Genomic DNA, 23,844 nt, shown 5'->3' with positions numbered 1-23,844 from the left:
AGGTGGTCTTATCTTGGTTTTTCTGGCTTATTAAACTTGCTAACCTGAAGCGCCTTTTCCTTGTTCCTCCCCAGGTCCCACCCCCTGTCAGTTGCAGGCTGAGAAAGCTTTCTTTGGGATGGTGAGGGTCCTGATGGCCAACTCCAGCATGCCACCCACCGTCTCCAGCATCTACGTCCCACAGTGCAGGGTGGGGGGACAGTGGAACCCAGTGCAATGCGATGGGCCCCCCGAGCAGGCCTTTGAGTGGTACGAGCAATGGAGGGCTCAGAACACGGATGGCCAAGAGCTGACCCCGGCTGCACTGCTAATGAAGGTCATGAGCTATAGAGAAGCAGCTTCCAGAAACTTCCGTCTCTTTGTTCAAAACCTGTATGAGGCTGGCCAACAGGGCCTCTTTCCAGTGTTGGCTCAATATTCTTCCTTTCAAGATGTCCCCCTGGCATCGTTGGAAAGGAATATGAGTCTCCCCGGGGAAAATGTCCTCCTGGATCCCTACCTCTTTTGGCAGATCCTAAATGGCCAGCTTGGCCGATACCCAGGGCCCTACTCAGACTTCAGCACACCTTTGGCACACTTCGACCGTCGGAGCTGCTGGTGTGTGAATGAGGCTGGCCAGGAGCTGGAAGGAACTCGTGCAGAGCCAAGCAAGGTCCCAGCATGTGAGTTAACTCATGTGAAGAACCAAACTTGTGGGTTTTCAAAAAGGCTGTCCAGAGGGAGGGCATTAAGTGTGCTGGAATGGGGTTCAGAGATGTCCCAGAACTTTCCTAGTGTAGGGTGAGAGAATCGGGCTCCAGAGGGAAGCGAATTCCCACATCTGCACAGTCAGGTGTTGACTAGGGTAACACAGTCCATTTTTAATCATCATATAATTGATTATTTAAATCACATACCTTAGATTTTTTCTGTCGTCTTCTGTGTATAAAGCATTATCTTAGAGCCCATGAAGATTTTGGCAGTGACCATGACTGGCCCTCGGCCTCCCATGTTAATGCTTTCTTGAGCTCTGATAAGGTAAGAGCACCATTTGACTAACCAGCAGGTTTTATGACGGTCCTGCTGCTTGCCCAGGGCACTACTGGTGCTCAGGACCTCAGGAAAGTGTTCCCTAAAGTGCCTTCATTGACTTGGAGAGATTCAGTTGAGGGACGAATGAAGAGCCACTGATGAAGGTCTGTAGGCTCACTTGGTGGCAGGCAGACTTAGTGTAAAGCTGTGGTGTGTGAGGAGTCAATAGAATGCAGCTGACTCTATGTCTTGAATTAAAATACCTTATTCCAAATAGCCGTCCAGCAGTTTGAAAGAACAACCAGATTCAACACTGCTGTTATCACAGCAGCCTCTGTGACCAGCAGTCGTAAGTAACGTCGTAGCTGTCCATGGAAACGCAACTGGTTCCTCGCAGTGCTGAGCGTTGTCAGGACCTTTCGTGATACAGAAGCATCAGACCATTTGACGTTAGCCAGGGTTTAGACTTTAGCACAACCAGATGTTGAGAATACTGGGTGAAAGGACCACGTGGTGAGAACTGGAATGCCCTTGGCATTGTAAGTGGCCTGGAGACAGCGCCGCTATGATTCTCATTAAAACATAGGATCCAGCAAGGCACATGCCTGTGATCCCAGAGGCTCAGGAGGCTGAGGCAGGAGGATCACAAGTTCCAAGCCAGCCTCAGCAATTTACGCCAGGCCCCAAGTAACTAGGGATGTGACTCAGAGGTTAAGCGCCTCTGGGTTTAATCCTGGGTACAAAAAAAAAAAAAAAAAAAAGAAAGAAAGTAAAAGAAAAACAACACCTTTGAAACAACAACTTTGAGATCCAACAATAGGCTCTCAAAGCCAGCACAGTAATGTGGGACATGACTGTTACATAAGTCTTACTTATTTTTGTGAAACCTGTAGAATCACTCTCCATACCAGAGGCCAGGCCTCTGCCATGAAGACATTCCTATAAGTTTGGTCCTCTTGGCGTACAATTGTAGGAATCTGAGTTACTACTTCCAAAAATACCTAGTAACAATAGGGACTAATCTCATTCTCCCAGTTCTGAATGCTGAGCTGAGCATTGGAACTGGGTTAGAGTACAGTGACCTTTTCACTGAGTAACAGGAGACTGCAGAGTAGTCTGTGCATATAAGATACTCCATTAGGGAGCAAATATTAAAACTTCCATATATGCTCGGTATTTTATGCCTTCTTTTTAAATTTCTATTTTCATTTTAAGGTCATGTTAACAGCTGAGAACTGCAGACAATTTGCCTAGGGTATTATTTTAGTGTTATGTGCACATGCCTTATGAATAAAGAAACACCTGTATTTTGAGGTGCATATTCAAACTCTCTTGTTGATGGGGAATGAGATTGAATGGGTGTTGTTCAGAGCCTCAACATGTGGTCCAGCAGCACCAGCAGAACTCTGGGAACTTGCTAGAGATTTGGGATCTTGGGCTTCACTTTCTGAACCAAAACCTGCATCTGTATAAGATTTCCAGGCAAATCAAATGCTCCCAGAGGCTCAAGAAAGGCCAAGCCTAGGGGCAGAACTCAGTTGTCTGGAATCCTGGTTCTGCTGTCTGCCTCCATGTGAGTCGGAGGGGACAAACCCTCTCAATCAGTTTCATCTGGAAAGTCTGGGTTACAATAAGTCACTGCCTCTGGTAGTTGAGATGCTTATCAAAGGGAATAGACAGAGTGCCAAGTGTGGTACACAGAAAGTGCTTAATAAATGATGACAGAATGAATATCACTGTTGGTGATGAAGGCACCAGTAACTTCCCACATGCGTGCGGAGTCATGGCTCAGGCCTCCAGGAGTGTGATGCCACATTGCTGTCCTGGAGTGATTGAAAATTTGCTTTTTAAAAACAAATTTTTGATTTGTTCTTTTTAGTTATACACGACAGTAGAATGTATTCTGACATATTGTACATACGTGGAGTGTGACTTCCCATTCTTGTGGTTGTTCATGATGTGGAGTTACACTGGCCCAGTATTCACCCTTGCTCCCTTTCCTTCATCCCCCATCGTCTAATCCAGTGAACTTTTCTTCTTCTTCCCCCACTTATTGTGAGTTAGCATCCACATATCAAAGAGAACATTTGGCCTTTGGTTTTTTGGGATTGGCTTATTTCATTTAGCATAATAGTCTCCAGTTCCATTCATTAACTGGCAAATGCCATAATTTTGTTCCTCTCTATGGCTGAGTAATATTCCATTTTATATATGTACCATATTTTCTTTATCCATTCATCATTTGAAGGGCACCTAGGTTGGTTAAATAGCTTAGCTATTGAATTGATCTGCTATAAACATTGATGTGCTTGCATCACTGTAGTATGCTGATTTTAAGTCCTTTGGGTATGTGCAGAGGAATGGGAAAACTGGGTCAAATGGTGATTCCATTCCAAGTTTTCTGAGGAATCTCCATACTGCTTTCCAGAGTGCTCACACCAGTGTGCATTCCCACCAGCAATGTATGAGTGTACCTTTTTCTCTACATCCTCACCAATATTTATTGTTACTTGTATTCTTGATAATTGTCATTCTGACTGGAGTGAGATGGAATCTCAGTGTGGTTTTAATTTGCATTTCTCTAATTGCTAGGGACATTGAATATTTTTTCATATATTTGTTGACTTGATTGTATTTCTTTTTTTGTGAAGTATCTGTTCAGCTCTTTTGTCCATTATTGTTTGGGTTCTTCTTCTTATTTTTTGGGACATTAACTGTTTTGAGTTCTTTATATATCCTGAAGATTAATGCTGTTGCTGAGATGCAGGTGGCAAAGATTTTCTCCCATTCTATAGGCTCTCTCTTCATGTTCTTGATTGTTTCCTTTGCTGTGAAGAACCTTTTTAGTTTGATGTTATCCCATTTATTTATTCTTGATTTTACTTCTTCTTTAGGAGTCTTGTTGAGGAATTTGGAGACATGATGGAGATTTGGGCCTATTTTTTCTTGTCATGGGGTCTCTGGTCTAATGCCTAGGTCCTTGATCTACTTTGAGTTGAGTTTTGTGCAGGGTGAAGCATAGGGGTTTAATTTTATTTTCTACATATGGATTTCCAGTTTTCTCAGCATCATTTGTTTGAAGAGGCTATCTTTTCTCCACTGTATGTTTATGGTATCCTTGTCTGAGATAACTATATTTATGTGCGTTTGACTGTGTGTGTTCTATACTGTAACATAGGTCTACATGTTTGTTTTGGTGCCAATACCATGCCATTTGGGGTACTATAGCTTTCTAGTATAATTTAAAGTCTGGTATTGTGATACTGCCTGCTTTACTTTTCTCACTGAGGATTGCTTTGGCCATTCTGAGTCTCTTATTTTTCCAAATCAATTTCATGTTTGTTTTTTCTACTTCTATGAAGAATGTCATTGGGATTTTAATAGGAATTGCATTAAATCTGTATAGTACTTTTTGTAGTATGGCCAATTTGACAATATTAATTCTGCCTATCCAAGAACATGGGAGATTTTTCCATCTTTTAAGATTTTCTTTAATTTGTTTCTTTAGGGTTATTTAGTTTTCATTGTAGAGGTCTTTCACCTCTTTTGTTAGATTGACCCAAATGTTTTATTCTTTTTTTGTGGCTATTGTGAAAGGGATAATTTTTCTAATTTCTCTTTTAGTCTTTTTATCACTGATGTATAGGAATTCAATGGATTTATGGATATTAATTTTATATCCTGCTACTTTATTGAACTAATTTATGAGTTCTAGAAGTTTTCTGGTGGAGTTTTTTTTATTTTCTAAATATAGAACCATGTCATTGGCAAATAGGGATAGTTTGCGTTCTTCTTTTGCTATTCATATCCCTTTAGTTTCATTCTTTTGTCTCATTACTCTGGCTAGGGTTTCAAGGAATATGGTAAATAGGAGTGGTCAAAGAGCACATTACTGTCTTGTTCCAGTTTATAAAGGAAATGCTTTCATTTTTTTCTTCATTTAGAATGACGTTGACCTTAGGTTTAGCACATACAGTTTTTATAATGTTGAGGTATGTTCCTACTATCCCTAGTTTTTCTAGTGTTTTGAACATGAAGCGGTGCTGTATTTTGTCAAGTGCTTTTCCTGCATCTATTGAGATAATCATGTGATTCTTATCTTTTAGTCTATTGATGTGATGAATTATGTTTATTGATTTCTATATGTTGAACCAACCTTGCATTCCTGGGATGAACCCCACTTGATCATGGTGCACTATCTTTATAATATATTTTTGTATGCAATTTGCCAGCATTTTATTAAGGATTTTTGCATCTATGTTCATCAGGGATATTAGTCTGAAGGTTTCTTTCCTTGATGTGTTTTTCTTTGGTGTTGATATCAAAGTGATACTAGCTTCTACAATGAGCTTGGAAGGGTTGGTTCTTTTTATATTTCATGGAATAATTTAAGGAGGATTAGTCATGTTCTTCTTTGAAGGTCTTCAAGAACTTGGCTGAGAATCCGTGTGGTCCTGGGCTTTTCTTTGTTGGCAGGCTTTTGATGGTCTTCAGTGTAATTGCTTGAAATTGATCTGCTTGAATGTTCTGTGTCTTCCTGATTCAGTTTGGATTCCTCTGTGTCCAGAAGTTTGTCAATGTCTTCAAGCTTTTCTATTTTATTAGAGTATAAATTTTCAAAATAGTTTCTGATTATTGTATTTCAATAGTGTTCATCATGATGTTTCTTTTGAAAATTTACTTTATTTAATATGCATTTATGTACCACCTACTGTGTACACTGTGCTATATGATAGAGAATCATGGAAAGAGTGTTATCTGCCCTGAGGAGCACAGAGACCAGTGGGCAAAACTGAACATGTCATCAGGTCCATTATAAATAGTTGTGATAATTGAACCGAAGGGAATCCATAGGAATATACAGAAGATGCCCAGGGCATGGGGCTACTCTCTGATTGGTGACCAAGGTAAAGATTCTCTTGGCACCAGCTTCTGGGATGAAACATGGGGAATGTTCCTTCTAGGAAGAGGAAATTTCAAGTGCCAAGACAGAGAAGCTATAGCACAGCCAGTTTTGTTGGGGTAGAGTGGAGGACAGACTAGTGGAAGGAAGATGATCAGAAGAGGTGGAAGACACATTTGGGCTAGATTTTAAAAGGTTGTATGTGCCCAGTTAAAGAACTTTTGCTTTATCTTGGAAGCAATGGAGAATGAGTAGAGTAGATGTTTTTAAATGTGATTTCTTTTTTTTTTTTTTTTTTTGCTTCAGGGTACCAAATCCCTGGGATTGATAGATTATTTGATTAGGAATATTCATTTGATCAAAAGAACAATAATGTCTTTAAATTCCAGAAGTCAAAGTTTTCTGCCAATCTCCTGCCCTCACAAAAATCATGGGTTCCTGCCAATGTGGAATTTATAGTGTGATTGGCTGAAATAAATCCAATAAGGGTGGTGCTTGGCATGGTGAAGATTCCAGGGACTGTGTGTGCCAGGCACTGTGTGTGGCACTTCAGCTACTGTGCCTCAGAGAATCTTCTAGAACTCCCAGGCAGTAGGAGTACATGCACAGCATGCAGCATACATCACCTAATAGAGTCCTAAGGTGTAGGTGCACCATGAATGTTGAGTGAGTGAAATTCTGGAGGCAAGGCAGGAAGGACATTCCAGCTGTGGCCAGAGCTAGTTCAAGGGGAATGGCTGAGTGCTGTGTGTGTGCACGTGGGCCCTTGCTCAGCTCAGCAGAGCTGTGCATGGTGAATAATGCCAGGGGGCTGTTTTTGTTCCCCTAGGTCCTGGCTCCTGTGAGGAAGCTAAGCGTGGTGTCCTGCAGTTCATTAAGGAAGCAGAAGAGATTGTCTCAGCTTCCAACAGCTCCCGCTTCCCTCTGGGAGAGAGTTTCCTGGTGGCCAAAGGAATCCAGCTGACCAATGAGGAACTGGGCCTTCCTCCGCTCCTCCCTTCCCGGGAGGCTTTCTTGGAGAAGTTTCTGCGTGGGAGCGATGATACCATCCGTTTGGCAGCTCAGTCTAGTGAGTGCTGAGCGCTGAGTTTTCCCAACCCACCTTGCCGTCCCCAGGGCTGCACTACTCCATTTCCCCAGGCTGGTGGGTTCCTGGGAAAGAAAAGGCAAAGTGGTTTTGTGTCCCCAGTCAAAGCTGGAAAGGTGCCCACTCCTCCTAAATGCTGCCAGACCCACTGGGGACAGGCCTCCATGCTCTGTGTGGCAGATGGCCTGTGAAACCTCACAGTCTTTTTGAAATGTGAGTGGCCCAAATGCTTCCACACCCCCATGGCCTGTTCCTACGTTTTCATCCATATCCAAGGATGCAGGACCCCATGTGGGGAAGGGTGAGGGGGCCTCTTTATCAGAACCCTGGCAGGGAAGCTCACTGAACCCAAGGTCACACCTCACTGCCTGCATGGGACAGAGCCACAGGGGGCCTGCAGGCCTCCAGCCCCAGCAGCAGCCACAGAAGCATCCTCACCCTGGACCAGGCCCTTACCATGTCGCAGAGGACCACATCTTTGCAGTAAATCTTCTAATACATTCAGGGGCACAAAGCTATAATCACCATCTGTGGATATTTTACAAATGGGGAAACTGAACCCTGAGTGAAGTCACAGCCCAGTGCCACACATTTATCACCCAAGAAAGCCCAGATGGGCACCTGTTGGTCAGGGCCTCGGGCCCATTCCCTGAGTATCTCTGCCCCCTGCCCAGCAGGTCTCAGGGATGTGCCAAGACCTACTGCCTCCCAGAGCCCATGTTCTGCCTGCTCCACCCACAACCACTGGCAGGAGGGCCTGAGCCCTGGGTTCTCACCCTGACCCCACACCAACTTGGCACAGACACAGGATTCTCCTGTCTGAGCCTTACCTGAGACCCCCATCCCTTTCTAGTTTTGCCGAGTTATCCTCTATCTGGAGTTTCCTGGGCTTGGGTCCCATGACAGCGTCTTACCAAGGCAGACTGAGCCAGGCAGTGGGCTGGCACCTCCCTGTCTCCCATTGCTGGAGTCCCCTGGAGGCTTGGGATCTTTGTTCTTCTGACCCCACATGAGAATCTCCTGAGGTTGCCTTTGGTTCCTGGCCCTCTCCCTTACCACGCGACTCTCCTGGAAGTCAAGGCACCACGTCCTGCTCACCTTTACCTCCAGGGCAGCTCAGCACCTGGCCTGGAGCAGGAGCTACCATGGTGGTTCACCATCTCACTCGACTCCTCTCACCCCATTTTACTCCATCTACTCCCCTTAGCCTGTGCCCAGGCACCTCTGTTCTCTGTTCTTCAGAGACTCAACGACTTCTGCTTTTGAAAAGAAACCAGTTATTGTATATTTCATGCATGGATAGGGCTTGATGCCATCCAAGAGAGAAGTGGCACTGATGGCCCTTCGGTTGTGGCCACTGGACTTGGGGTGGGAAATGCAGGGAAGGGAAGAGAAAGCTGGAGGTGTGACAGAGACTCATCACTGAATGACATGAGGACATTTTCTTTAGAAGTCAAGCTAAGGAAGTTTCTCTCCAGCTAGCCACATGTTCTGGTTTTGCATGTCTGCCTCTGGAGAAAGAGGAAGAATCCATAGACAAGGAACGGGGCTCTTCTCTCTGAAAGTCTGAGCACTCAGGGCCCATAACAGGGAGAGAATGAGGGCCACAAAGCACCTTTGCCTATAGAACTTGCCATCAGTGTCTAGGGCCTCGGGGCTGTGGGAGGGCTGCAGGATGTCCTTGGAGGGAAGTACGTATAACTGAGCCTGGCATGAGCTCAGTACTTAATGCCTATCGGGACTTTTGTTGCAATGATCACACTTACCCTGTTAAATAAATATTGCAGCCATTCCGTAGAAAAGTCAAGCTCAGACTTGGTTAATGGTTGGTTAACTCGCTCATGATCACACAGATAAGAGATACCATGCCAGGATTTAGGCACAAGCTTACCGGACTCCAGAGCTCTCCTGCTGTACCAGGCTGCTTCAAAGGTGGCTCTTGGTGTCCCCAGATGGGCTCTTAAGCTCTCCCCCCACTACAGCCATAAAGCCCGTTTCTGAAGGGTGACAAGTTGGGAAGAACTGTCCTGTGTATAGCAGGTAACGTCACACCTGTACTGCCCTAGAAGTGGTTGTTCTCCTCTAGGACCTGGTGAGAAGCCCCTACTCCCTCCCTGGCACCTGCACTGAGGAGAGGAGGTTGCAGATCCAACTGGAGGAAGGGCCTGGAGACAGGTCATGGCTACCTAGAAGGAGATGGGGGAGGGGGGGCGGGTCAGACTGCAGAGTGGCAGGAGCAGGTGTTGGGGCTGGGAGACCCAGGCCAGTGGCTGTGTGTCCTGCCCACTGCCCTCTCCTCTCATCTCATGCATGCATTCACTCCTATTTTTTTTCATTCAGTCATTTCCGGGGTGCTCAGTGTGGCCAGGTGCGGCTGTATGTGCAATGCACATGCAAAGCTTTGCACCGAGGAGCTTGAATGCCAGCACGGGGTGGCGGGGGCAACACTAGACGAATGTCTGAGGCCACATCTGAGTGCTGGTAGTGGAGACTGCTGTCTGGAAAAGCCAGGCGGTGAGGCAGATGCCCGGGGCTGGGAGGGGCTCTGGTCCCCTTACCAGGGCACCTGCAGGGGCTTCATGTAACCCACCTTATTGAGCCTCTGCTCCTGACTTCTTGGAGCTGCTGTGAAGAGCAGATGAGGTTGTGTGGGTGAGCAAGCTTTGAAGGGGTTGAGAGCCAACCTGCAGGAGTTTGCCAGGGAGGCCAAGAGGGCTGATTGGGCTGACCTCTGGTCAAAACCCCACTTTGATCTGCAAGGCCACAGTTCCGTTGCTTAGCCCATCTTTCTTGTTCATTAAATGTGATAATACTACCATTCTAGTAGAAATAAGAAGATTAAATTGACTAAAAATATGTGCTTACACAGCACCTGGCAGTAAGTTATTGTCAGTCCCACCTGCGATGAGGTCGATAGCACATGTGCTGAAGCCATCCCTGGGCTAATCCACGTGTATGGACGTCACCATCACCGTGGAGAGCTGCAGAGACTTTCACTGTGTAGCCCAGGAACTATTGTTATAGGACAATCTGCTGAGAGCCTACCCACCATCTGAGGGGCCTCTACAATATTCTGGGGTTAATGTTTGTCAGATAAATAAGAAGGCCACCCTATGCTGGGTTGCTTATGTTGGAGCGGAGCTGTATTGGGTGGCTCTCTGTGACAGGGCGCCCAGGGCAGGTGGTCACATTCTGCTCTTCTGCTGTGACTCCAGCCTTGAGCTTCTATCAGCAAAGCGGATCATCCTTGGAGGACCCCTCTGGAGGAGCTGGCCCTCTGCGATCTGGCCCCTATGTGCCGCAGTGTGATGCCTTCGGAAACTGGGAGCCCGTGCAGTGCCACGCTGGGACCGGTAAGGGGACCTGGGGTAGCTGAGTGATGCCCGTTTTTTTCTCTTAGAGGAAAGAACCCCATTTGGGGAAGCAATTAGGTTGGACTCCTGGGTCCCTTTCTCCTCGGCAACCTGGACAAAGCCCTTAGCTCCTCGGGCCTCTGGTTGTCTCCTCTGTGTGCTGGGAGAGGAGCAGAGCCCTTCAGCCATCTGGAAGGTCAAGGGCGTGGACGCCAAGACCTGTGATGGTGAACGGTGCCGGGTGGGAAAGCCGGTACCTGGCCACGACTGCTAGGAATGCAAGAGAGGGAGGTTGCTTATAGATGCCCAGGAGTGTCCCCAGGGTGCTTCCTGAACATCTGGCTTGTGGCTCTTTTCCAGGGCACTGCTGGTGCGTGGACGGGAAGGGGGAGCCCACTCCTGCCTCGTTGACTGCGCGCTCCCCAGACCTCCCCCAGTGTGAGTGAAGCCCAGGACTGTCTAGCCCCAGCCCAGCAGGCTAGGCTGATGGAGCCAGCTGTGGTCACTCACGCGTGGGGTGGCTCCATGGGCCAGCCCTTCAGACCTACCCCTGAGCACAACCAGACACATTTCCCCAAGACCCCAGGGCCAGGGCTAGTGCTGACCCCACCTTCCTGGTGGTTGCTCCTGGGTGGGTGGGTGGAGGGACGGGCTGGGAGCAGGAGCAGGAAGGAGCCTGGCTCTATCCCTACACGCTGCGCATGGGGCAGTTCAGTCACTTCCCTGGCTTCATCTCCTACTCTCATCTGTACCTGCAGTCCCTGCCTGTTCCCCCGAGTGCCAGCCCTGTGCCATCAATGGCCCTCGACATCTCAAAAGTGGCACATGTCATGAGCTTCCAGCTCTCTGTGAAGGGTACCTCCTCCCTCGATGCCACCTCTGAAACCTGGAGTCAGCCAGGGCTGCTGCCTTCCCTTGGTGATCCCAGCCAACCCGCTACTCCCACAGGCCCCTCCACCTGTGAGACGTCTCTAGCCAACGGGCTGCTTTCCGGTTGGAAACAAGCTGTATCCCAAGAAAACCCATCTCCGGAAGACCTGTTCACCCCTACCTGCCTAGAGGTGAGGCTCTGAGGGCTCAGGAGAGTGAGCAAGGAGGCAGAGCTCACCTCCTCTGGTTGAAGATGGCTCTTCTACTTTTCAGCTAATCTGGCTTCATTAAAGACTCATAAGGAATCTTGAGCCTGGGTATTTGCCGTGGGCCTAGTAGACCCTGACCGTGTGTCCTTAGGCAACTTAGTTACCTTCTCTGTGCTCCAGTGGCTTTTTTTTTTTTTTAAATATAAAATTAGGCCACATTTTGTTCTGTCTTGTACTGGGATTGATTTGAGGAAATATTTCTCATGAAAAGTGTTTGAGGATGACCAAGCACCTGTACAACTGCTACGTTGTGTTTCCTGGAGTCCTCTGGGCCAGATCCCTGGGTTCCTCAGGTTCCCACCCTTGGGTGCTGTTTACTGGCACAGGGCCCTGCACTGGGGCTTCATCCCATGCACTTCCCAGCTTCCTGGATGACCATGACGATTGACAGAAGCACTGACAAAAGCTCCCAGAGAAAGAGTTCATGCCTGGAATCCCACCCTTACCTGCCAGGTGATAGAAACACCTGTGCCCCTGTTTCTTTCCCCTAAGGTAGGAGTTATGGGACACCTCTGCTTGCTCTACTCAGCCCCAGGGGCTTCCAGAAAGTGAGATGATCGGCATAGCACAGGCTGGAAGTGCCGAGCAGATTTCCTTATCGTTATTGACCACTGTGAACATGGCTCAATTATGAGTGAGTTTGCAGAGAATTAGCAACATGGTGAAGTCTTTTGACTTGGCTAACAACGGGCCCTGCTCCTTGTCCCGGCACTGATGCTCATGAGGGAGGGAAGGTGGAAGCACAGCTCCTGAGATGGGCAACCTGATTCCAGCACACGGCCTGGTCACCCTGGGACCCAGTGGTTCTCATGTCCAGCCCTGGAGCAGGGCTGTGCCGATAAACAGCACCCAAGGCTCTCCCCGCCCAAACGGAATGCCATGTCTGTAGCCTGCCCCTAGGTAGAGTCAAGCTCATGGCCAGAATGTCCTCAGTTTTAAGCCTGATAACCATGATTTTCTCAAACATTTGCTTGGGTTGGAGTCTTACCTCTGCAGCTTTCAAGCTGTGTGACCAGAGGCTCGTCACCTGATCTCTCTGGGCCTCTCTCTGGAGAGTGAGGACAGTAGGGGTCCTCCCTCCCCAGGTGCTATGTGGGTACAAATGGCACCAGGAGTGGGTGGATGGGAGCACACCACGAGCCTCGTGGTTCCAGTCTTGGCAAATGCCAGATGCCATGTCATTGTCATTGATTGTTGGCAAACCAGGCACAGCGATTGTAAGTGAAAAAGTAGCAACAAATACTAGAGGAACCAGCAGCAGCCAGGAAACGCCTCTCCCCAGAGCACTTCGGATGGCGCTGGGGGCCACAGTCGTGGGCAGGGGACTCTCTGTGGTCAGGGAGCCCTGAAGGAAGTGCTGCAGGTGCAGTCCAGGCCTCCCCAGGTTTCTGCTTGTGGCTTTGGCCCCATGCATGCGGGGCCCTCTCCTCCTGTCTTCTGAGGTGGGGAACTGAGGCTCTGATTGTGTGAAGAGGCGTGCCAGGGTCCCAGCTGGCCTGGGGCAGTGAGGAAGAAGGGCTGATCCCGGGATGCTACTCTGGGTCCTACCCAGATGAGTGCTGGTAGTTTCCTTGGATGGCATCTTTATTTCCAGTCAGATACTCAGGCCTTCCCCAGGGTTCCTGTGTAAAAATCACTTCTGCAGTGGCGGGGTTGGTTCAGGAGAGTGAGGGCTCAGGGGCTAGAAGGATTGGGGCCCTGGGCCCGACCTGTCACTCAACCAGCCCCAGGCCCTGCTCCATTCCCTCCCCTCTGGGATAAAGGGTCACCAGAATTGGTCCCCAGCCTCAGAGGGGTAATGACATCCTTGCCTTGTGGGGTTGTTGTAACCATCAGTTCCATTTAACCATCAGCTCCACTGTGGACGTGCAGGGACAGAAGCAGGTCGTGACCTCCCGAGCAGAATGCCCTTCTCTGCTAGGAGAGGCCGTGGTCGGTGTTTGGGGAGGGCCCTCCTACAGACCTCCACCTACCCATAGGCGGACTGCAAAGCACTGCTCAGTGCTGTGACCTTGGCTTTGTCTCAGACAGGAGAATATGCCAGGCTGCAGGAGACCGAGGGGCGCCCCACGTGTGTGCACCCGGCATCAGGAGAAGAAGTGTCACCTGGCATGAGCAGCAGTGGCCAGTGTGAGTAGTTGTCCCCCTCTTGTCACCTCTCTACCTCCCCACTGAGCGCTGGGTGTGCAGTCCCCAGACCTGGGTCCTGTCCCAGCCCTGGTGCTTCCATAGCTGTAGGCACATGGCTGGGACCTCACCCACCCAGCTTTCTCCCCAGGGGAAGGGGGGTCTTACCCACTGTCGGAGAAGCCAGTGCAGCAGAGAGTGGCTGGGCTTTGTGACGGGGAAGCCCACCCAGAACTGCCCCGGTCACAGGGGCACTGGTGCTCTTGGGGTGGCCACTGCAGGGCCTGACGCACAGTGGGCTGCACCTGGCCCCAGGCTTTCAGCCTAGCCAGGCAGCCTGGCTTCCACAGGGGAGACCAGGGGTGTGCCTGAAGGGCAAGCTGCTGATGTCCCCCATCTGCCAGAGACCAAGGATGCTTCGTGGCCCTCGGGGCCAGATGGGCCTTTGGCATGGCCCAGGGCCCACACCCTGGCTCCCTCCTGCCTTCTTTGGTTCTCACGCTCCTCCTCACCTTTGCCGTGGGCCCTGATTGTGATCAGTTCTGTCAGACCTGGGAGAGGGCGGATGCTGTCTCCCCAGGAGCTTCTTTAAGCCGGGCTCTGCTGCCCACAGCGTGTCCCCTGGCACACACCCCTGGCTGACCCTCACGCACCTGCCAGCCTTCCCTCTGGAGCCCTTTGTGGCCTCTCAGTGCTTCCCGCACTCCACACTTGTCACCCTCGTCTCACTGAACTGTCCTGGCCCCTCACCTACCTCTCCTTTAGGGTCCTAAGCACCTTGAGGACAGATGAGGGGAGAGTGTAAACCCTGGGAGTCCTGCAGGCGGGTTGGCGGGATGGCAGTGGGTGGCAGGGAGCTTTTGTTGCTGTGCCCAAACAGGGAGCAGGAGCCATGAGCCTGCTCCACCTGACTTGTGTCTTTGTCCAGGCCCAGGCCTCTGTGAAGTCCTCAGGAGTGGAGCCCTCTCCAGGGCCATCGGCCCAGGCTACGTCCCAGCCTGCAGGACACAGGATGGGGGCTTTTCCCCAGTGCAGTGTGACCCGACTCAGGGCAGCTGCTGGTGTGTGCTGGAGAGTGGAGAGGAGGTGCCCGGGACCCGCGTGGTGGGCAGCCAGCCCGCCTGTGAAAGTAAGTTCCGCCCCTTGGACCATCTCTGCACATGTCACCCTCACTCACAGGTAGGGCTCCAGGAAGTGAGGCCATGGGGATGGGAGTGGGAAGGAAGCGCAAGAGGGCCCTAGAGACTGAGTGCCACCACGGGGAAATTATGCCCACTTCCTGGAAATGCTCCATGGGACTGAAGCTGGGAAGTGCCTGGCCAGGGACTCTCCAGAGCTGGTGCCCAGGAAGCTCTATTGCTGACCCAAGGAGGACTCTTTGTCCCTGTCAGAGGAGGGAACCTGATTGCAGGACCTCAGGATGGATGCACCCCACAGGGGCATGAGGTGTCTGTGGAGTTGTTGACTTGTTAATTTTTATCTCTAGTTTAAAAAATCATTTGAATATCAAATACTGAAAGAAACATCACCTGACTATGTTAGAATACTGAAATACATTATTAGATATTAAAGTCTACTCATGGGACATCACAATCATTTAAACATTTTCAGGAGCATGTGAGTGAGACTATCTGTGAATTTCATTCCAGGAAATGGAGACATTAGAAATATCTGTTACATACTGGGGAGATGAGGCCCGCAGGGTCGAGGAATACTGCTGTACAAGATCCTGCTTTTACTGCAGTTCACTTCTTTTGCTGTGCTTATTGTTTGCTTGTTTACTTTACATTTTCCAATCTCTAAGCACCATTTTGGAGCAGAGCTGTAAGCAGGTCGAGCAGGCCCTGGCTGCCCCTGTGAAGGAGGCTGCAGTGGGTGGGGAAGAGCCTACTTTCCCTCATCCTCTCTCCTTCCCACCCTGGAGCTGTGCCCCAGGCTCTCCTAGGTGCTTCCTCCCTGTTTTCTCCTTGTGTACACAGTGGCCCTCTTCACACTCATCTCCATGGCCCTCGACAGCTGCCACCAATGGGGTACCTAGCAGGTGCTCAGTGAGATGTTCTTCTGAGATAGGAGAGGGGAGCAGGATGGGCTTTCAGTCAAGCACAGCCAAAATTCACTCTGCGGGGCCATCTAGGAGCGGTAGCAGGCAGAGACTTATTTATGCCTGCTAAAGGTGCTTTTCACACCCCTCATTTTATTTTTGCCTTTGAATGATGCAGGCAAATAGAGCACTCTTCTCTCCTCGTTTTACAGATGGCAAAACTGAGGCTAGAGAGGTTTATGGACATGGCCAAGTCACACATTGAAAGAAAGCAACCAGAATTTAGCTAGGGGTCCTGCTGGCTGACTCTGTGTTATACAGCTGTAGGAGAGGACAGGAGGCAGGCTCAGGAAGGTCACTTATTGATGGTGTGGAAGATGAAAAAGAAATGAGGGAAGAGGCACTTTATCTTCTTTTCCTGTCGCTGAGCAGGTCTCCTTCATCTGCTGAGTAGTTCAGGGCCGCGGTGTGAATGGTTACAAGGGCTTAACTGTGGCACCGACAATGGAGTGTGTCCTTATCTGCTCCTCTGGCTCCTGATGGCCTTGGGTCTGAGTCTGAAGTCTAGATGGGGTGGGAAATAACTTGGTGGGAGGTGGCAGGAACAGCAGCTCTGTCTGGTCTCTTCAGATTGCCTCAGTTGAGGGAGTCAGCTGGGGAAAGCTGTGTGATTTAACGTGATGGGACCTAGAGATATGGCCCATATTCCTTCCAAGTTCCGAGTGCCCTGGACTCCTGATCATGTCATCCAGGGCCAAGAAACCATTCATTCAGGCCCAGGGAAGAGGAACAGTCCTGGGTTCCTGGTGTCATTAGGCTCGAGGTTCCCTGTGCTCACAGTGAAGAGGGCTCAGATGTGAGTCCCCGAAGCCGCCTCCTGACTTGCGGCAGAGCCTGGTGGAGGAAGCTCAGAGTTGGGGGCAGACGGCAGTACTTATGTGTCCGCTCCCCACTCATGGGCTAGAGACCTGGAGCTAGCCCCTTAAGCTCCCTGGACCTTGGTTTTTCAATAGTAGTTATTTCTGAGTCGCTGTGAGGACTAATTGAGGTCATCTCTACAATGCTTAGCACTGGGATTGCTAGTACACTTAATGAATATGCTTGTACAGAGCTGAGGACATGGGTCCACACAGCAGCTTTCTGATGGAGGCAAGGTACTCACCCTCTGTGCCTCAGTCTCCACACCCTGAAATACAGACAATGGGGCCTAACCCATGGGGCTGTGGGAAGAATTACATGAGCTAATGTTTGCAAAGTTTTTCATAGTACACCTAGCACAGAATGAGTGCCCCATAAGTTGTTTTTAAATAACTGCTTCCTCTAGGAGGTAGGCATTACTGTTCTTCTCACTATTTTGAGGAAACAGAGTCATAGAGAAGCAGCTGACTTGCTCCAGGGAATTTAGCTAATAAGTGATAGAGCCAGACTCACTTCCTGGCAAGCTGGCCCCACAGCCCGCAGGCCAACTCCCTGCTGCCCGCACAGCATGTGGTAAGAGGCAGCTCAACCAGATCACAGCAGGTCACAGCTCAGGATCTTGGCCAGAGGCCAATGTTCTTGTTGGAATAAAAATCAGGCCATGCCCAGAGATGGAGCTGTGTCTCTCAGGTCTTGGAGCCCTGCCTCTGGGGCCCCTGCTGTCTGTCACACTTACACTGCAGATTTTAAAGACCGACATATTCTGGCAGCAACACTGAGGTCTAGTGATTAACTAAATCTCTAATCACATGTGAAATCGCCACATTGAGTGTGTTTGCTCCCTCATGGGCTCATTTACCCCTTTATTTAACACATCCCCACTGAACTGTTGGGGCGGCATCTAGCTGAGACCCGGGTGAACAGAGGGAAGCCTTCCTTCTCCCCAAGGACCCAATCCCCCGAGAAGCCCAGGGTACAGGTACCAAAGATCTGGAATAGTGGACAGGATGCAGGTCCACACCAGGGCCTGGGGCTCCAGGGGAAGGAGCTGCGCTGACCCTGGACCATAGAAAGGAATCCCAGGCAGAAGTGGGGCTGGGGTCTGCTCTAACTGGGGGACCTGGCAGTGGGGCTGGAGGGATGTTGGGAAGGCCTGAGCCACAGGCTTTGCTGTGGACATGGGACCCAGTACGAGGGCCGCCGTGCTTCTGTCTTGGGGCAGTTGGGGACTGAGGGTGCCACTCCTTGGGCTCAAGGTGCCGAAGCAGAGGTCGCATGAGCTGTAGGCTGGGGAAGATGGGTGGGTGGTCACTGGGCTTGGGGAGGGAAGAAGGGCGAGAGTGCCTGTGCCGAGAGGGTGCGCCCAGCCACCTGATAAAGCTGGTCCAGGAGGGATGAGAGGGCAGAATGTGCAGGCCGGGCGAGCAGTGGGCAGGGGCAGGAGGAAGGGCGGGTGGCTGAGCAGGGCAATCTGGGCCAGAGCTGCAGGTGCCTCAGTGTTCCTCTCCTCTCTCCACCCTGCAGGCCCACAGTGCCCCCTGCCCTTCTCTGGGTTGGAGGTGGCTGGTGGAGTGATCCTCTGTGAGGGACCCTCGGGCCCAGGGGGAGCTGCCGAGCAGCAGTGCCAGGTGCTCTGCCGCCAGGGCTTCCGGAGCGCCTTTGCCCTGGGGCCACTGATATGCAGCCTGGACAGCCATCGCTGGGTGACACAGCCTCCACCGCCCCGGGCCTGCCAGCGTGAGTGACCCCGATGTCTGTCCTGCACCCCACTAGCTCCCAGGGCCAGTGCTGAGTGAGGGCTGGAAGGTGAATGTGGGGCTGACTCTTGTCCCACCCCCAAATGTGGCCTTCTCCCGGTAGGCCAGGTGGCAACAGGAGCAGGAGCGAGGGCCTGGGGAGCATTTTCTTCTGGAAGGGGAGATGCTTGGGCTTCACCTGAGGCTGCTCTGGAGCCATGTGTGGCTTCTCTGCTCCTTGAGAGAATTGCCGCCATTCCAGCTCTCCTGGGCATCCTGGATTAAGGACCAGTGTTTAGCAGGCGGGTCCCCACGGGGGTGGTAGGGTTGGTTGCTCACAGGTGCTCCTCCTGCCTCTAGAGGGGCTCTGCCCCCCGCCCTGTCCTCCAGGCCCACCCAGACCTCCAGGGCTAATGCCTGCTAGGGCCAGGGGCCTGCACCCTGCCCAGGTGGGGACATTTTCCAAAGAGAATCTTGCCAGGATCCTCTAAAGCACCCTGATTTAGAGACGGAGGCAGGGCTTGCTGTGAGGGTGGTCAGTATTTCGGAGGCCAGCCCTCACGTTGGGGAGTGTTTGGGTTCCGAGGCTGCAGAACAGAACCGAGACCCTTGTGTATTTTAAGCTTGATGAGGAGAGCTACCTCTGTAGAGGGAAGGGGTCTCGGGGCCTCTCCTGCTGACCCCTGTGCCGTGCAGGGCCTCAGCTGTGGCAGACCATCCAGAGCCAAGCACACTTCCAGCTGCAGCTCCCGCCGGGGAAGCTGTGCAGTGCTGACTACGCAGGCTTGCTGCCGGCTTTCCAGGTCTTCCTGCTGGACGAGCTGAAGGCCCGTGGTTTCTGCCAGCTCCAGGTAAGGCCTGGCCTTCCCTACAGTGAGAGCTTGGGCTGGGCACAGGGTCCTTGACAGGGAACCTCCTCCAGGCTCCAATGAACCTCTGGTTCAGATTCAACCCTCCTTCAGTTTACTCCTTGGGCAAACTGGGACTGAGACCTGGAGAGAAATTTGGCCAAGGTTAAAAACATTGTGGCAGAGGTGGAAGCCACCTTGTCTTGGCTGTTCTTTCTGTGTTAAGATGTCCAGTGTGTGCATTCACCCTCTGCAAGGCACCCTGCTTCCTGTGCTGTAGGTTAGCCAAGTGATCATCACAGGGACCCTCTTATCATTGCCACTTCGTAGATGAGGAGAGCAAAGACCGGAGAGCTACAATAATTGGCCCAGAGTCACATAGCTGGAGATGGTGGCTGCAGGTTGGCTGACATGAGCAGAGTTGTGGTGACCATGCAGTACTGCCATCCCCATGGGGAAAGAGCCTGGGAACCCAGGGACAAGAAAGCTAAAATGTCACAATGCACTCGGCACCAGGAGCCAGATGTGTGCCTTGACAAGCCACAAGGAGTACTGTAGGCTCCCTGGAAGGAGAGTGTTAGGTGCTGCCTGCAAGGCAGCCCTTGGTCGCAGTGACGGCTTTTCCAGCTGTGCTGTACACAAGGGCTTTGCTGGTCTGAAGTCTCAAATGTTCATGGAGCGAGTCTTTAAAATTCACCCAGTCAAAAGTCTTTCTGTTCAGAGTTTGCCAAATCATTAAAGCAGCTCAGGTTTGGCATTTCAGGTTAAGAATTTTGTCAAAAACGTATTTTCACAAAAGACAGTATTTATTTTAAAACAAATGGAACTGTGAATAGATTTTATCCTTTTCTCCAAAGAAATACACTTAACAATATTAATTTTGAGAGCACTGACGTGTTCCTGGCCCCATTCTGGGAGCTCCACACTCCTGACTGCTGACCTTGCTGGCATCCTGCTCCGTGGGTGCCATTAGCCTTCTAAGTGACCAAGGCCTATAGAAGGTGAATGGATTGCCCAAGGTTTCCCACAGCCTAGTGGGTCCAGTTCTGCCTTCACTCTTTCACTATTCTTATCTAGCTAGCTAGCTTTCCCTCTTTCTTTCTTCTTTCCTTCTCTTCCTTCCTTTCCTTTCTTTCCTCCTTCCCTCCCTCCCCCTCCCTCTCTCTCTCTCCCTTTCTCTTTCTTCTGTGTTACAAATGTGAGATCGCCTGTTAAAGGCCAGGCATGGTTTTGGTATGAGGACTGTCAAAGACAATCAAATCTAGACATGAATTAAAGTGCTAGGGCAGAGTGTAACGCAGCTCTGCAGTAGGAAGGGGTGTAGCGTGAGCTGGACTGGACTTCAGCTTGGCCAGGGTGACTGGCATTTGAAAGGGAAAATGCAGGAACAGGGAGGAGCAAATGGGGCTCAGCAGAAGGGAAGTGAACAATCATGAGGAGTGGGAAGGGGGTGTCCACGTGGACCCACTCTGGGACTGCCAGCTGGCTCTCACCGCAATGGGCTCCTGCCCTCCCCTGGAAGCTGGACACAGGGCCTTGTCTTCAGATATCAACTGGAACAAACAGAATGTTCTCTTGGCAGCCCTGAGTTTTCTGGGCAGGCACTTTAAGGGAGGGATGGGGGTCATCCTGCAGGTGTGACCTTGAGCCATTGGAACTTCTGCTATGTTTGTTCACATCTTCACAGGTCAAGGTCAAGGACCAGGCGGAGGGCTCAAAGGAGCCTGGCTGGAGTTGGGGCCAAGGGAGCATCTTCTTCAGGGTTCAGTGGGTCAGATCACTTCTTCACCCTTGGGAACTGAGTCCAGGGTCCTTGACAGTGAACACTGGGATGGGAAGAGACAGGAAGAGAAATAACTCAGGGTGGGTAGGGGAGGGAGGAGGAAAGATGGGAATATGTCAGAGACGTGGCCAGGGAGGCCCTTCCAGGATGCTGTTATTGGAGAGGACTGAGGCCTAGGGATGGGGGGAAGAGGAACCCCCAGAATAAATAGGAAGGCCGAGCTCCTGTGATAGAAGCACACTTAGCATGAGCTGTAGAATGGAGGAGCCGTGCGGGTGGGCGCCACGAGGGAGGACCTAGAGCCTGCATGTCGTTCAGGTCCTTGTTGGCTGTGGGCAGGACAGTGGGCTTATTCTGCACTGGGCGAGATGTCACTCACCAGCTCACTCTGATTTCTGATGGGTGACAGCTTCACTTTCCTCCGAGAAGCTTTCCCCAGACACCCACCTTCTCACTCACCTTCTAGATGCCAAGCTTTGCATAAGTGAACTTCCCCTCAGGCTTAGTATAGATGCTATTATCTGTGGCCGTGGTCTGTTTGTAGTCCCCCCAATCCACATGTTGAAGTCTCACCCCCCGCAAAAGCTGAGGTGGTATGTGAGGAGGCAGGGCAGTCGGAGGTGACCAGGTCATGAGGCGGCAGGACTCTGAGTGGGGTCAGAGCCTGTGTGAAAGCGACCTAGAGAGATCCCTGGCCTTTCACCACCTCAGGGCCCAGGGAAAGGGGTCACTAATGAAGAGGGTCCTCACTGGATCTGCTGGCACATTGATCTTAGCCTTGCCAACCTCCATGCCAGAACCTAAGAAATAAATTCCAGTTGTCTTCACCATTTTCAGGTGTCTACGGCCTTTTGTTATAGCAGCCAGGACAGACTAAGACCCACTTTCAAAGAGGACAATGTGAAGAGGGAAAGATGCAGCTTGTGTTTGACCCTGGACTGATGCCAGGCCCTGTCCTTGGGCCAGCAGGCCTCACACCTCTGCCTGCTCCCTGGGACTGGAGGAGACTGTGGTCCCTCCATTCACAGTCATTCCACAGGCCTGGTGTGCTCAAAATCAGGCTGGAAGGGAATAAGGGGCTCTATAGTCAAAAGAAGGAGCAGTGGGTGCCATGGGGTTCAAGTTGAGGGGTACGTGCCCTGCTGGGTGAGTTCATGGTGAAGACATTTTCAGAGCTGGCGGAGCCTGGGACACCAATTAAACACTGTGACAGGAGTTAGGAGAGGCTGGGCTTCTGGCCCAGAGCCTGGCTCTTCTGCCACTCACACCTATGTAGGCTGTGTGACCAGGGCAGCTCATTCAATCACCAAACCTCATTTCCTAGGGGAGGGAGAGGGGCTTGCTAATGCCTCATGCCTGAGCAAGGTGTTGGAGGAGTGTAGGAAGTGACGCAAGCCTGTTTGGGCCCCTAGTGTTAGCTCTTGGCCAACTTCCTTCCTACTCTGAATGGAACCCATTGCTCTCCCCGCAGGTGAAGACATACAGGACGCTGCTCTCCAGTCCTGCCTGCACGGACTCCTCAGTGCAGGTGGGGTGTCTGGCTGCAGATCGTCTAGGAGTGAATGTCACTTGGAAATCTCAGCTTGAGGACATCCCAGTGGCCTCTCTTCCTGATTTACATGACGTTGGTATGTTTTTCTGCACTGCTGCCTCAAAGCCACGAGGCCTCTCTGAGTGACAGTTTCCTCATCTCTTAAGGGAGCTGGTGAAGCCCATGCACCTTCCTGTGATGGTGAGGAGAGTTATTGATGTACATGGCCAGGCAGGAGCTGAGTGTTCACAAGCATGTCAGGCTCATGAGTTCTAGTCAAGAGCTTACTAGGGTTGAATAGAACCAACTACCCCAAGCCTAACTGGCTTCTGGCATCAAATTATAACAAATAATAACATCTACATTAAGCCTGAGGGGAAATTCTCCTCAGTGTCTGTGCAGAGAGGGGGACAGTGAGAAGGGGCATGGGGTAGGGGAGGGAGTCTTCATTGGCTGTCATTTCTGTCCCACCTACTTCCAATGATAAAACATCTCAGACCACTGTCACTATTTAAAACAGGCTGTTAAGATGGGACCAACTGAGAGAGTGGCAAGGCTTAGGAAGGACAGAACGGGTTGTAGGGCAGCTACTGGGAGCATGCGCTGTGTTTAGCTCCGAGCTTTCTGGTGGGAAAGGAAACAATCCACACCTTTCTAACCAGGCTGGAGGTGAGCTCTCTTCTACCATCTAGTGGCCAACACCTAGCTAGGGTCATGGCTAGCTAGAATTTGCCCTCTGTCCCGGAGGAAGAAACTTCTGGAAAACTTTGCCTGGGCATGATGCAGGAGCACAGCTCTGTCACTCTCCTGCCCTCCTTTGTCCTCATGGAAATAATCCCTGTGTGAAAAGTATCTCCCTCAACCCAAGAGCATTATGAATTAGGGTCCCATCCTCCTTCCTCTAAAGAGTCCTGGATAACTGGTGTATGTGCAAACTGCAAAAGCATGAAACATTTATCCCTGGCTTCAGTGTGAGGACAGTGGACTGTGGTTTCAGGCCAAGGGCTGGCTTTCCAGTTGCCCGCTGCAGCACGAATATCTCTGGGGTGCAACCCAGCTCCACATGTGACACTCACCTGCTTTCTTCCTAGGGAAGAGGCGCTGGAGGCTGAAGGCCTCCCCGGCCTCCAGCTGAACTCTGAAGCAGAGGGCACATGGCCTCCGCAGGCCCTGCCTTCCTTGGGGTGACCCCTTCACAGGGTCCCCTCACCACTATAGGAGAGGTGTCCCCTTGCCTGCTTTGCAGATGTAAAAACTGGGGCTTGGGTGGGTGCCTTTCTAGAGATGTTGGTGGCTGAGTATCTGGAGCAGTGACTAAGACAGGATACCCTGTACCAACATGGGTCATGTTGGTGCCACAGAAGTGA

General features: G+C 50.9%; 1 protein-coding gene across 1 annotated transcript in view; it reads left to right on the top strand.

Annotated features, from left to right (window-relative positions):
* Positions 1-23,844, top strand: part of Tg (thyroglobulin) — a 213,923-nt gene that overhangs the window by 17,549 nt on the left and 172,530 nt on the right. Inside the window, exons 10-19 of the mRNA XM_027950368.3 lie at positions 75-662; positions 6,744-6,983; positions 10,217-10,354; positions 10,715-10,792; positions 11,303-11,415; positions 13,521-13,623; positions 14,549-14,749; positions 18,104-18,316; positions 19,012-19,166; positions 22,418-22,574. Coding sequence (XP_027806169.2) covers positions 75-662; positions 6,744-6,983; positions 10,217-10,354; positions 10,715-10,792; positions 11,303-11,415; positions 13,521-13,623; positions 14,549-14,749; positions 18,104-18,316; positions 19,012-19,166; positions 22,418-22,574 — 1,986 coding nt within the window. The remainder of the gene's footprint in view (positions 1-74; positions 663-6,743; positions 6,984-10,216; positions 10,355-10,714; positions 10,793-11,302; positions 11,416-13,520; positions 13,624-14,548; positions 14,750-18,103; positions 18,317-19,011; positions 19,167-22,417; positions 22,575-23,844) is intronic.

The sequence above is a fragment of the Marmota flaviventris genome, chromosome 15 (assembly GCF_047511675.1).
Source record: "Marmota flaviventris isolate mMarFla1 chromosome 15, mMarFla1.hap1, whole genome shotgun sequence".
NCBI lineage: Eukaryota > Metazoa > Chordata > Mammalia > Rodentia > Sciuridae > Marmota > Marmota flaviventris.
Note: the sequence above shows the minus strand (reverse complement) of the source record. Positions and strands in the feature narration are given on the sequence as shown.